Genomic DNA, 15,226 nt, shown 5'->3' with positions numbered 1-15,226 from the left:
TTAGAAAAACTTTTTAAAAAACCAACAGCAAATAATTGTACAACTAAATTTATATTAATACTAGCATTTTATTAGTTAAATAACAACCATTTTAAAACGGTAAAATATTAATGGCTAAAAAATCAGTTTAATAAACTGAATTACTCATATTACTTAATTTATTAATTACTTAATGAATTCTGCTATAATTTATCATCGGTTAATTATTAATGAAATTGATTAATTCTATGAATACAAAATATGTTTCCTGTGTATTCTGTTTTTCCTCTGTATTCTGTTTCCTATTATAAATAGCGATATTTATAACAAGAAACATGCTTAATGATATTAATAGAATATTTTATGGGTAAAATTAAAGATTGACATATTTACTTTATCATACATTTTTTTTATATTCTACACTAGCTCTCCGTCGCAGCTTCGCCCGCGCTATATGGTTATTTGTGTTTCCCGTAGCAGTGAATTTTTTTATTTTACTTTTACTAGTTAAGTAACCGGAGGCAGATGCAGCCAGTCACATATACAGTAACGGTAGCAGTGCTTGTGATGGTTAAGCCACAGCGCCGTATAACTTCAGAGTCGGGGTCGGGAAAATTCCCGATCTGACTATAACAATTAACGTTATCTTTTAAATCCTTTAGGATCCTTAAGAATTTCATGTTATATTTGTTAAAATTTTTTTTTACTTTACTTCATGCCCTTTCAAAATCGAATTTAAAAAATTTAGAAATTTGTTTGACATGAAAAGATTACACTCAACAAAAATCAGGTTGATTTCTTCATTTGTTACCGAGAAATCAAAAAAAAAAAAACGGATTGAAAAAAAAATTCAAAAATTTATTTTAACCCTTGGAACCCTTAAAACTTGGAATGAAATTCAAAAAAATCTAGAAATTGGTTTTTGATGTTTATAATCAATCAGTTCAAACCCAGCTCACAATTCATTAAAATTTGTGCTTCAACCGGCAAATATCCATTACTACATTATATACATATTTAGAGATGAAATATATCCAAAAACCTAATCAGTTATGCTAAGAAACATGGATAAAAATTAGTTGCGAAAAATCGGGTAGTTTTTTTGTTTATCCCGAACAAACAAAAACCCTTTTCATCTTTATATAATAGTATAGACAAATTACTTTATTTAATGTAAATTTAATTTTATCATGTAATATTATTCATTAGATTGTTTCAAGTCATTCAGTTTAAACCCTGTTCGCAGTAAATTAATTCAATTCATTAAGGTTTGTGCTTCAACCGGTAAATCTTCACTACTAAATATATGTATATATACTAAATACCCTGCCACGCTTCGCTGTGACACATTGTGGTTGCATTGATGAGAAATTAGAAACAAAACAAAGCATACGTTTCATAGAAGTTTAATTTTGCAATACTTGTGGATATACAATATTTTTTGTTTTTCCACTGCCTGCGTAGACTATCTGGTTTGCCGACTCGGGAACACGCAACATGCAGCTGTCCATCTGAGAAGCAATCCGCATCTAAATCTAAACCACACAATTCTAAAGATTGACCTTGAGCTTTATTGATTGTGATTGCAAATGCCAATCGAATTGGGAATTGTAATCTTTTAAATTGAAATGGTGGTATCAGTCGGGATCATGGGTATTCGAAGAATGAGGACATCTTCACCTTTGAAAGGCCCCGTTAAAATTGTTGCTTCCACTAAGTTATTCATCAATTTCTTAACTGCGTGCCGTTGCAGAGTTTTGGCTGATTAATATACAGGATAATTGGCACATCTATTTTTAATTTTAATATGTGTGGTGGCACCCCTGGCAGATCAAGTGAGTTTAAAAATTCCGTTGGATAATTATCTACTTCCTCTGCTTCCACAACGGTGTCTATCGACTTATAGGTAATTGCTCACTTTGAATGCTGGATTGAATAACATTATTTAGTTAAATAATAATAACATTATTAAGAATAAAGATGTCTATCGACATCTTTATTCTTTGCGGCAAGGATATAGCTTGTTCACTGAGCCAATCGTGATTTCTATGATTAAGTTGAATATCAGGAAATACTTTTTCGATCAGTTCTTCTTTCGATGTTACTAAATTACAAAAATTATCAGGAAGTGATATTCGTCTAGACACGCATATTCGTAGTCAACTGCAATGTACGTACGTATCGCCACAGTGTTGAATATTTCAGGCAAGCATTTATTTCGTCTCCTGGTGTCGATCGAGAAGTTACAGGCAATGTTTGCCTAAACTCCCGCGAGCAATATCAAAGTATTCCCGAATGTTTGAACGTTTCCACGCAAATCTCGTAACGATCGATCAAGAGCTTCAAGCGATTTTTTATGTGCCATCGTTCATTCATCCCAAACAATGAGTTTACATTTTTGTAATACTTTTCCCATACCGGATGCTTTGGAAATATTGCACGTGGGAGTCTCGATGATTTGCATGTTTAATGGCAACTTCAGAGCTGAATGCGCAGTCCTTCCACCTGGTAACAATGTCGCGGCTATTCCAGATGAAGCAAGAGCTAAGGCTATGTCATTTTTAGATCGAACCGTTGCTAGAATCAATCTAATGAGGAATGTTTTCCTAGTTCCTCCTGGCGCATCCAAGAAGAACCCCCCCCCCCACTCCGTCATTTATCATTTGCATTATGCGATCATAAATGCATTTCTGTTCACGCGTTAATTTGGGAATGTTTGATTGGACATATGACTGAAGATCACCAATGTTGTAACTCTGTTCACGGCGTAAATTCACATCAAATGAAGCAATCGCAGCTCGGGTGGGTGCTGGCATTCCCAATTGACTAAGAACTTTATTTGCAATAACTAAGCACTTGTCTTCAATATTTATTAATGCTTCGTTGTAAATGCTTTCTGTAAATTCCATGGTCATATTGGCATTTTCTAGGCGTACTCTATGCAAAATATCCTCAGCCATATGCGATCGATATCTTTCCCTTAACTCTGTGGGAGATGAAGGGAAGCAAGCGGTCAATATAATTGCGAATAATGCGCGAATTTGGTTTGGATGTGCAGTGTTGCACGCGTCATTAATACATATCTCCCACTGTTGGTCGTTTTCTAATAAATTCAGAGCTTGACAAGCAGCGCGGAAAGTGGCATGTGCGACGCCGTTAACAATTTTCAATTGCTGAAAAGATCTAGGACCAGGCACATTTACCAATAGCATGCGAAGGAAAAAACATTCATCTTGATTGGGATGCACTGTATAAAGTCTACCAATTGTATTTTCTCTGAAAATGCCAGGTTGACCGTCGACTGGCTCCCCTCGTCTGCGTCGTACGAATACTTTTTTAGTTACATTCCACGTGTAATAAGAGGGAACTTCTGAATACATCAGTGTTCAGAGTTGTACCAGGTGTATTAAGGGCTCTTTGTTGCACATTTGCATCTGTGAAAAAAACACGCTGTCCATTCTCTAAATGTACTGCTAAGTGAACCACAGCTGGATTGCGTTCATACATGGGAAATGAAAAAATTCGCCATGCAGCCTCATTGCTGCTTATGCATCTTCCAGCCTGGTATTGTGCAATTTCATCGATATTTCGTACTGCATTTCTGTCACTATTTTCTGATTGCACACTAAAAACTGCCATATCGCTGCCTTTATTTACATACGTACAGATGTATTTAATTGATTTGACGGAGTTGCAATATTCTACGTTTACGTGGGCTTTGTATGTTTTTGACAACAGAGACGAATATGGAACAACCCGGTTGTCTACATCAATATCACCATTTTGCATGTGTATAGTTGCCGAATTTCCACCATCTTCAGTTGATCGTCTCCTATACCGAAGATATCCATCGTCTCCTGTTACTGTGTTGGCTGCGAATGCTCGAGGATATTGCTTAGAGCATTTCCCGTCTACCATGCATGGTGAATTCGGATTTAGTGTCCTCATGGTCCATGTATCATGTTTTTGATAACATCTGCATACAAATCCTTATCGACGTTAGCCCGTGGAATCTCAGCGCATATCACATCGTCGATTTCGTCTAAAGTTATTTTATCGTAGAGCCAGATTAGTATATGCGCATGTGGCAATCCTCTCTTTTGCCTTTCTACTGAATACATCCAGCAGCGCACATATCTAAACACTTCATGTTTCACGATGAAATCCATCAGCGACTTAAGCTTTTGTCTGAAAACACGTGCTATGATGTCATGCCTATCCACGTGTGATTGCCCAGGAAGTAACAGCTGCTGTATCTTGTCCCAAGCTGGATTGCATGTGAAAGTGATAAATAAATCTGGACGCCCGTAATGACGAACATATGACATTGCATCTTGAGCATATTCTTGCATGTGACGTGTACTGCCTATGTATGAAGATGGCAAAATAGTTAATAGCTTATTAATAGTTAATAGCTTTCCAACGTTGGTTCTATTACCGTCATTCACAACTGCATCTCACAAATGAATGTATTCATCAGAGCGGAGTTTGGTCTGATTCAAACGGAGGAATAGCAAACGTTCCGTTTCAATTTTTGCATACATATCCACAATATACTGGTGAAACAACTGACGGCATTTCAAAATATAATTGTCCTCGTTCCTCCCAATCATTAAGCGGTATGCGTAAAAGTTCATTGAGCTGCACTTTTTACTGGATTTATCATTTTCACATTGAAATGATATCCATCGGCACCATCCCAAAAGATAACTGGATAATGTAAAGCATCGTAACAACGGTGAGTTTCTGCGACGTTTATCAATTGATCGTTTCTTCGATGGAGAACAATATCTCTAGGTTGGAACTGATCTCCTATGACAATTGCTACTTCGTCTATAGTTGGAGCATTATATCTCCGGACATGTTCTCCAGCGGGCGTTTTGTCTGCGTGAATGACAATCTTGTGGGTATCTGATGGCATCATATCAATTGCCGTTTTGAACAAACGCACCAAATTGTTGCTTTCGTGAAGGAGCTTCTGTAGCTGCGAAATAATGAATCTTCTTAGCGAGGTATGTATTCCACAACGTGCATCGACTTCATCTCTATCATCACCAATGAAGTACATTTGAAGGAGTTTATGGTCACTATCTGGGAACGGGAACAGGGAGCCAGCTTTGTGATATATTTGCTATTTGATTTTAAAAGTTGGCATGAATTGAGTCGTCACGATTTCCGCACCAAATGACGTCATTTGGAAGCAAGAGTGATATTCCCTGATATTCGATAGGAAATGCTTCGATTCAGCGGTAGATCCAGCAAGTAGAGTTTTCAATGGCCCTGATGGTGCATCAAGTTGAGGCAACTTGATATTTCCGCCAGCGCAACACATCCCTTTCGTTTCATTATTAAACTTTAGAGCCTGGCAGTAAGTACAGACATGACTCATCTGGCCAATGACAACATGCCGACTTGAACTATAATCAACAGCTGGATTGAACCGGAACGCAAGACGATTGTATTGCAGATTCAGATCAGCTGTGCTTTGGGTTCGTGTTTCAGCTGTCCTCACCCTATCGCGTTCATTCCGTTGAGAACGAACCTAATCTGTTTTGCAGAACGCGACTGACGTGCTTGCAATCGTGCATCCTCAAGCCTGGCTGCTCGTCTTTCTGCTGGTTCCACGTTACGTATCTGGATGGTGCTTAGTCAGTTCCTCTCTCGTACGGATGCCTGTCCTCAGTCATATTCGAAAGCCGTCTTCTTGATCCTTCTGTGTGGCGAGTGCGACGGCCCAAATTCGATTTTCTGCGAGGCATTATTTCGGTTTTTCACTGGAATAGAAGGAAGGGATAAGATTATAACCTCTCACAACTCTAGGTTGAAAACCACGACAGAAAGGACAAAAAGTATAATAACGAAATATTTACATTTTGAAAAGGCTCATGGTTCTCAAAAGGCTATCTCTCATGGTTCTCATAGCTGCAGCTCGACAACAATGAGACACAGGACAGACAGTATTGAAAAGTGGCTAAAAAATAATAATATTAACTAAATACATGAATTTAAATAAATAAGTAAAATATTAGTTGAATGAAATAGTTAAATAATAAATATAATCAATATAAATCAATATTTTTTCTGACCATCTCTCATATAAAACATAACCTGTAATTACGATTTGGTGAAAGGCGCAGCTCAATCACGACACCATCACACAAAAGTACCTCGATTAAAGTGAATATTTAGTTCAGATTGTATAATAATCTGAATCGGATGCAAGTGGATACGTTTTTTTTTTTTTTTTGTTAATAAACAATGTAATTGGGGACAGGTGACTGCGGTTGTCGTTAGCTTTTCTTTTTCTTTTTTCTGTTTAGCCTCCGGTAACTACCGTTTAGATAATTCTTCAGAGGATGAATGATGATGATATGTGTGAGTGTAAATGAAATGTAGTCTTGTACATTCTCAGTTCGACCATTTCTGAGATGTGTGGTTAATTGAAACCCAACCACCAAAGAACACCGGTATCCACGATCAAGTATTCAAATCTGTGTAAAAATAACTGACTTTACTAGGACTTTAACGCTGGAACTCTCGACTTCCAAATCAGCTGATTTGGGAAGGCGCGTTCACCACTAGACCAACCCGGTGGGCTGCGATTGTCATTAGCTAGTATGGTGAGTGTTCCCCTTGCTTCCGGCAGATGGCGTGGTCACTGGTATACAGCTGACCGTTAAAAAAACTGTTTTCTCGCGGTCGCGGGTATGTGACTGATGCGAAAAATAGATAAAAACAATCTTTGATGCGGGTTATATATCGTGCTAAAATTTGAGCTCAATCGGTGCAGAACATTTTGAGTTTTTGAAGCGTACACAAACGAACTTAACATTTTTATATATAAAGATATATAATACATAGATTTTTTTCGAAATGAAATATGTCCATAAATCTTCTCAGTTATGAGAAGAAACATGAGTAAGAATTTAGTAGGGATAGATTGGGTAGTTTTTTTTATTTATCCCGAAAAAACAAAAACCTACTTCCTCTTTATATAATAGTTTAGATTTAACAGCTGAAAAATCGACTACATTCTCAGGTTTAATTTTAAACTAACAGATCAGAAAGCATTTAAGAATTGCTTGCTACGTATATTAAATGATCTTTTACAGATGTGACAAAAATAAGTTTGAATGTTTTTTTTTTTTCAAAAAATAATAAAATTTCTCTATTATAATAGTTCATCAAACAATTATGTAACTGACAAATGACCGTAACCTTACCTCCTGTAATGGACTCTAACCTTTTAGAAATATGTTAATTTATATTTTTACTTATTTTATTTCCTAAAATATAATTTATTGCCTAGAATTAGTTAATGAAATAATTATAATTATTGAAAAACAATAAAAAAGTTCACACTACAACTTAAAGAAGTTGTAGTTCATCTGGGGCTTAACAAAATGTAATCAGATTGTTATCGGTATAAAAAAAAATTATTTTTAATCTACTTGAACAATATCATAAAAATATTATTAATATTTAACCGGTTGTGTTAGTTTAGAAAACTTATAGAAGTGTTTTTAGTAAAAGTTTGGAGGAAAACAATAAATAATTACTAGCATAAAGTTTATGAAAAAAATTTTTTTAAGGTGTTGATACTCAAAATTTTTTCCATGCAAAATAATGTTCTGCGTATTTATCTACAAATATTTGTTATTATACGTTATTATTTAATATTAGAATATGTTTAAGTATATACTAAAAAACTTGTTTTGTTTTTAGGATTTATAATAAGATGTGGTATTTTTTCGTTTTACGGCCCCCACTTTTTTCGCATTTTTTTACGTAAAAGTTATTTAATATAAAATGTTTTATAATAATTGATGATTAAAATATTAAGAGAAATACCGTATTAACCCTATAACTCAATAAAAAATAACACAATAATCCATAATATATATTTTAATAAAATTTTACAAAAATTCATTCAGATGTTCATCATATCCCCTATAATTTAAAAAATTATATATATATTCGTATAAATATTAGTTAAATTTAGTGATACAATATATATTATTTTGGGTTATTGGATTTAAATATTTGTCGAATAATGAAACAATATACTCTATTATTTTGTGTTATTAGATTTGTGTAAACTTAGACGTCATAGAATTATCACGCACCTTTATTCACGATATCAATGACGAAGAGAGTGCTGCGAAATTTTTGCTATCAAAAAAATAATACACTACAAGAATTAAAAAAAAAAAAACATTAAATGAAATTGAAATTTAATTAAAAAAATTCTCGCTGGATGTATAAGAAAAGATCATGCAGGAAGAATTTGGTTCATACATTATTTATAATTTAGTTTAGTAACTTAGTGTTTTATTATGTTTAAACCAAACATGTGATGAGTAGCAGGCAGGCTGGAAGTCTGTAGTTGACCTGAGGCGGAGCGACTGATGCCGGATGGCTGAAGGCGGCCACCCTTAGCGGGTGGACGGGGGGAGCTCCTTCGAGTCGTCGTTCGCAAATGATCCCCTGGGGACGTCGCCCTGTTTATTCTAATTTGGTGGCATGAGTGCATGGGTGATCGCGCTGGGCTGTGTGCATACCATATGGTTTAGGTCTGGACCCTGCGTGACTAGAGGGGAAGGTTTTTTAGCGGGTGAGAGCCCCGCACTTGTCATCAGAGCAGGCCTGCCGAGAGCTGATAGAGCTTTTCTCTACCCTACGAGGAAAAAACCAAACATGTTTGATTTGGTTGTTGATATACGTACGATTCCTCAGTACACGGAATCAATAAAATAACCAATCACTGCCCTAGATTATTATACCTTATATTTTAATTACTTTTCGATAAATTTCAGCCGAGTAATAATTGATAATGAAATAAATAAATGCTATAAAGTTGATGCCTCAGTAGCTTGTTTGATCGACAGCGTTATAGAGAGATTTCATACACCCCCGTAGGTTCGCACATTACAAAGTTTCATTTTTCATTGTTATGTAACAAGTTTAACTTAAAAATTGATCTCCCATAAATAATTTAATAGTTCTCTGCACGAATCTGTTCTTAGTAGTAATGCAGGTTTATCAGGAATGCAAATAAGTTGTCATACGAAATGGTATACTTGTAGAAGATTTATATCTGTCTTTCTTTTTGTATGAAATCACTAACATAAATTATTAGTTAATTTCTTAACATAGATACCTTAAATCAATATTTAGTTTTTCTTCTTAAGTACTATGGAAATATATATATATATATATTTATGTTGATAAAGTATCCTGCTGATATGATTTATGTCTTACCGGAAGACTGTATTGTACAGTTTATGAAAAATAGATAAAATAATAACAATAATGATAATAATAATAATAAATAATACGTAATAAAATTATTATTATTTTAATTAATGTACACTTTAATGTTATTAATTATTATTGTTATTATTATGCGTAATTTCTTTGACTGGTTTGAGATGAAATTTGCCATTCTATTCTGTTCTTCATAATTTTTAATTTCATCAAAGTTTTACAGAAATTTATATATTTCATTTATTTAATAGAAGATTTATCTTTTCATAAATTCTTTACCAAAGTATAATTTCATTTATTTTCAAATTAAACCTAAATATCTAATATATCATTTACAAATCTAATTAATTTTTTAGTACGATTTTATCTGTGTAAAAAAAGCAGTTATTGATGAAGAATGCTGCTGTATTTGAAGGAAAGTCATTTCAAGTAATAATAATAAAAAATTGTACGTATTTTAATTTTCATAGAATAACTTATTAATGCGTTCTTTTTATTCAGAAACTTTAATCCCGAATTGTGAATATAAAAATTGGAAAACTGAGGAAAATGTACAATTATTCTCATAAACTTTAGTTAGCTAATTTAAATAAATAATTATTTAATTGTAAACGTAATTTAATATCTTTACTTTTTATAAATTAAGGAATAGTTTTCTTTATTTGAAAAATAAAATATGCAATTTTTTTTAAATTATCGGTAAATTACTTCAATAATTTTACCCTACAACACATTATGAGTTTGTATTTTTTGAGTGCGTGCGTTTGTGTGTGCGCGCGCACATTTTAAAACGAAGAAAACACATTGAACTGAACCATTCGAGTAATAAATAAGATTATAAGGTCAAAATAAACATGAAATATTTTCCTATATAAAGACGAAATTTTTAACCAAATAGAATAATCCATTTTTTGTTAAGTACTACATAATAATAATAATTATTTTTTATTTATTGCATATACTCTTATTAATATCACTATTTTTATTTAATTTTATTTTTAATTAACTGTACACACACCCACACACATACGTACACACACACACATACACAATTTATATATATATATATATATATATATATATATATATATACTATAACAATTAAAAGTATATTTCTAAGTATTTGTATTTAAATTAGGTATTCGTTATAATAAGTAAGATATCATCCTTTTATCCAGAATTGTCCTATTTGATATATTAAATTGAATTAACTATTTTCTTATATATTATATATATAAAATATAATTAATAAATTTAACAAAAATTAAATTTTTTTAATGAACTTGCAACATAAGATTCAGGTTCTGATCATCCGCACGGACAACAATGTGATGATCGTTTGCGTACTGTCGAATGAAGTTCCTTTCTGCACAGTGCAGCAGACAAGCTAACAGAACCAAAATAAAATCTTTTCGAACGATAAAAACCTGGCAGTTCACCGGGTACAACATAGAATGCTGCAACAAGACAATATCCAACCCCCTACGCATGGCGATCTCTCCAAGTTCAGTCTGTGCAATGTAAGGACCCCTACGCAAATAATCGCCGAATTCTAACAATCTAACGATATTAAATTGTAATACATTATGAGAGCCCGCTTATAACGCGCACAACACTTACTATTTACAGAGTGCTTATGCTCCTTCCGAAGACGTCTGCAGTTAACACTAGTCGGGCCCTCCGACTTCTTACGATACTCCTCGTTTATGACTCTCATCCACAAAGTGGAAGCACTCTACCACCAGATGATTACACAGTTAAGCTATGTGTCCAAAGTGCCGGCTTTTGTAACAACGTTCAACATTTACACATTCTTTGGCCTTACACGAAGAGAAATCAGTAAACTACCTGCCCTCTGATTAAGGCCTTAAAATAGTTCAGAACTCACCTGGAAGACAACAACCTGACTGACGGTGGTCTCCTGCTTGTCGAGGGACGCTCGTGGGCGGAGGTTGAATTCTAAGCCACTGATGCATGCAGGATACTCGAGGTAAAGTCATGCGGCGAGTCGGCGTATCGATGTCTCTCGAACATGAAATATATTTCAAGTCCTCACAGAGACAATTATAAGGGGGATCACTTTTTCTCATTTTTCTGACTTCCTGTTCGTCCCAAACCAAAACCACCCCGGATCTCCACCGATCCGGGCCACCGCTATCTCCTGACCTCAAATCCAAAAATTACCTCCCTCAAAAAAAATCGTCGCCAAGCCAAATCGTTCCGTTTCTTGGCGTTTCACTTTTTTTTGGGTAGGGAATTTTGATTCAGTAATCGGATAGATCAGAAATGGCGTGAAACGCGTATTCTGGGTTAATTACTTTATTAATAAATCGTGTGGGTTATGTATTTTTAATTTTGGTTCTTTTCATTATGTTTTTTATATTTATATTTTGATAGTGACTTTATTTACTTAGTGGTATTTGCTTAGTTTTAGTTATTTACTTAGTTTATTTAGTGGTATTTGCCTCTTTTACTAAAATTGCTCAGTCTCCATTTTCTGTGTGGCTGCATTCTGCTATATACTCCAGTTTCTTCTTTCGTACATTCTTCAACTTTGGTGACTTCTGGTGTTTGCCTTATTATTCGGTTTAATTATTTTATTTATTTTTGTGATACTTATTTTTTGATGGGTTTTTCTCTAATTAATATGGTTTTATACGGGTTTGCTACTTGTTTAGAAAATGATTTAAGGAGGATTATTACTTTTTCTACATTTGACAGTTGGGTTTTATATTTTTTACTCTTTCTTTTGGATCTTTGTCTCTTTGCTTTATTCATTTATTAATTCATGCTGTTTTTAAATCTTTACTTTTCTTGTGTTCGGGTGTTTTCATTCATTGCTTCTTTGGTAATCAAGACATTCGATTTATAGGGGGTATTGTTAAGCAATGTCCTTATGTAAGTAAAATATTTTCTGTTTCTCTAATTTGTGTATGGGAATGTCGTTTTTCTTTTCTGGGTTTTATTCGAGGGATTTTATTTTAGAAATTTTTTTTAATGTTTAATCATAGTTTTTTTGTTTTTTTTTTTTGTACTTGTTACCTTTGTTTATAGTTTACGCTTTATTTATTACTTGTTTTTTCTGATTCTTTTTTTCCTTATATTAGTTTTTTGTATAGTTTTTATATAAATATTTCTATTTTTTTTGTTTGTTGTTTTATATTTTGATTATTTGAGGATGATTTTTTTTTTATTTTGTCTTTAAAATCTTTCCTAAATATTTATTTTTATATATACAGAATGATTCAAAGAAACGGGAAATTAAAAAAATTAAATAACGTTGATGAAAATTTTTTTTTAGAAAATGAATTTTATTTCATGTAATTGTGCAAATGTTGCCATTTTAGGATACATACATTTTAGTTTATTTTTTAAAGATGACATCTTCCAGGAGACCTCCTCTTCTACGTAAACACTCACGAAGTCTCTTAAATTGTTCATGGTTTGACGTAACATCTCAACTGGAATTTCCACAATCGATTCTCGGATCTTTGCCTTCAGTTCTTCCGTTGTAGTAGGTCTATTATGGAACACTTTGCTTTTAAGGTGACCCCACAAAAAGTAATCGCAAGCTGAGAGATCAGGCTTATCTGGGAGGCCATCTAATGTCACCATTTCGTGAAATTACACGTTGTCCAAACAATCGGCGTACAGCTGCCATCGATATTCGTGCAGTATGTGACGTTGCTCCGTCTTGTTGAAACCAGGCTGTGTTAAGAATTGGTGGAAATCTCTTTTGTTGTTCCACAACAAAGGTTTCAAGCACGGCTACGTAACGAGCCGACGTCACTGTAATCGCAAGACCGCTGTCATCCTCAAAAAAATAAGGGCCTATAACACCGTAAGATGACATAGTACACCACACGGTCACTTTCTGGCTGTGCAACGGACGCTGGTGTAGCTGCGTAGGATTTTCTTGTGCCCAGTATCTGAAATTTTGCTTGTTAACAAATCCACTGAGGTGGAAATGCGCTTCGTCTGACATTCACAGTTCGTGAACAAACTCTTTGTTATCATTTATCTTCTGAAGCATTACATTACAGAATTGTGCTCGCACAACTGCATCGTTCGGTTTCAGTTCCTGGACGATCTGCAACTTGTACGGATGGTACTGCAAATCCTTCACTAACATTCTTCGAACACTTGAAGTATGCAATTTTAAAGATGCTGAGAGACGACGGATTGACCGATGTGGACTTCGTGTGACAGCATCTTGTAAAGCTTGAACATTCTGTAGTGTACGGACGGTTCGCTCACGGCCTGGAGGTTTCTTTTTCATTGCCGAACCAGTTTCCTCAAAATTAGATATCCATGTTTTAATTGCATGTGCTGATGGAACACGGTCGTGCCTTCCCAGATTAAAATGACGGCGAAATTCTCTACGCGCTCCCTCCACACTGTCATTGTTTTTGTAAAACGCTTTGATAGCAAATGCACGTTGCGCACCACTCCAAGGATCCATGACAACTAAATGGCAGGTTAGGTTAGGGAAGCTGGCGCCACTTATTAAGTGGTACCAATCGCCCACGACTACCAACACAACTTTCAAAATTTCCCGTTTCTTTGAATCACTCTGTATATATATTTTTTTTTTTTTCAATGTTTTAAGTTATTTATATTTTTATTTTGGGTTGATTTGACTTAATTTTTTTAGAACCATGTGATTTTAAAATTTTTATTCTTCGGGTTTTTTTTTTGAATCGATTTGTTATATTATAACATATTATAATAATATAATTATATTATATTATATCTGGGAAGCCGCTATGCCAAAAAAGTGACAGCGTTCACATCTGCACAAACAAAGAATCGACTGGCATCTGATATTCGTAGGATTTTATAGCAGACCTAAAGATGACGATCAGCTTGATTACTATACTGAAAATATATACCTGCCTTTAGATAAACCCAAACCACCACAGTGATCCTCCCGAAAAGAATGACCGACTTTCTGGTCAAAAAAGGCAGAATATGCGTGGGATGGCAATCCTGTAGAGTTCTTCCCAGTGAAGATAAGCCCGATGCTAGGAAAGGGGCCATATTGCAAAGTTATGCAAAGGACTTGATCGGCGACAGGCATGTTTCAATTGTGGCGGACAAGGCCACCACAGACGAAACTGTTGTGACGAGATGAAATGCGCCATGTGCGGACAGTTAGGATACAAGTTCGGAGCCTCCATGAAAACCTAACCAATTAAATGAAAATTTTGTATATCAATGCAAACAAAAGTGGCCTCGTGCACGATCTCAGTTAGAAAACGGTCACAGCCAAAGAGGCAGATCTACTCTTCCTCTCTGAACCCAACGGCGCGCTATGGTGAGGATCAGTGAGTGGATTACTGACTCACACGAGGATACGGCGGTCAGGGACCTATCTGGAAGGTTTCCCTTCACGAGTTGCAAGCAAGGAAAGGCTACGTCAGGGTTAGAATCGACGGGATATATGCTTATTGTTGCTATATATCCCCCAATTCCACATGGAGCGAATTTTAACGAGTTTCTCGACGATTTTGCAGACGACATCAGAAGCACTGATTTCCCTGCCCTTCTACTAGGTGATTTCAATGTTAAAGTGATAGAAGTTGGGGGGATGTGTCACCGACCAGAAGGGAGGTGCATTGGCCGATTTAAGATCCACGCTTCGCCTTGTCGCTATGATGGCACTCCCACCTTCTGGCGATTGGGTCGGGGATTGCGGTGTTGGACCACGTTTACGCGGCAAAGGTCCTTGCACCTCAGGTACTATACTGTGGGGTTATGTCTGAGGAACTGGTAAGTGACCACAGAGGTGTTTGGGTTGAGGTCGGCGGAATGACGCTCGTCCAGGCATCACACACATGGCATGTTGATCAAATAAGCCTTCTGGAGTTGAAGGAACGACTAGTGGAAGAATAACATCACGATCCACCAAGGTGTCCAGAAGAACTAACAGTCTCGGTGACTACTGCCTGCAACGAGATTCTTCCATTGAGAAGGAGGC

At 35.1% G+C, this 15,226-nt stretch overlaps 1 protein-coding gene across 1 annotated transcript; it reads right to left on the bottom strand.

Annotated features, from left to right (window-relative positions):
* Positions 1–3,315: 3,315 nt before the first annotated feature.
* Positions 3,316–3,927, bottom strand: LOC142317818 (uncharacterized). The gene has a single exon (XM_075354367.1). It carries the CDS (start codon positions 3,925–3,927, stop codon positions 3,316–3,318), a length of 612 nt encoding a protein of 203 aa, XP_075210482.1.
* Between the last annotated feature and the right edge of the window lie 11,299 nt (positions 3,928–15,226).

The sequence above is a fragment of the Lycorma delicatula genome, chromosome 1, assembly GCF_047948215.1.
Source record: "Lycorma delicatula isolate Av1 chromosome 1, ASM4794821v1, whole genome shotgun sequence".
In the NCBI taxonomy this organism is placed as follows: domain Eukaryota; kingdom Metazoa; phylum Arthropoda; class Insecta; order Hemiptera; family Fulgoridae; genus Lycorma; species Lycorma delicatula.
The sequence above is the reverse complement of the archived record's forward strand: the minus strand, read 5'-3'. Positions and strand labels throughout refer to the sequence as shown.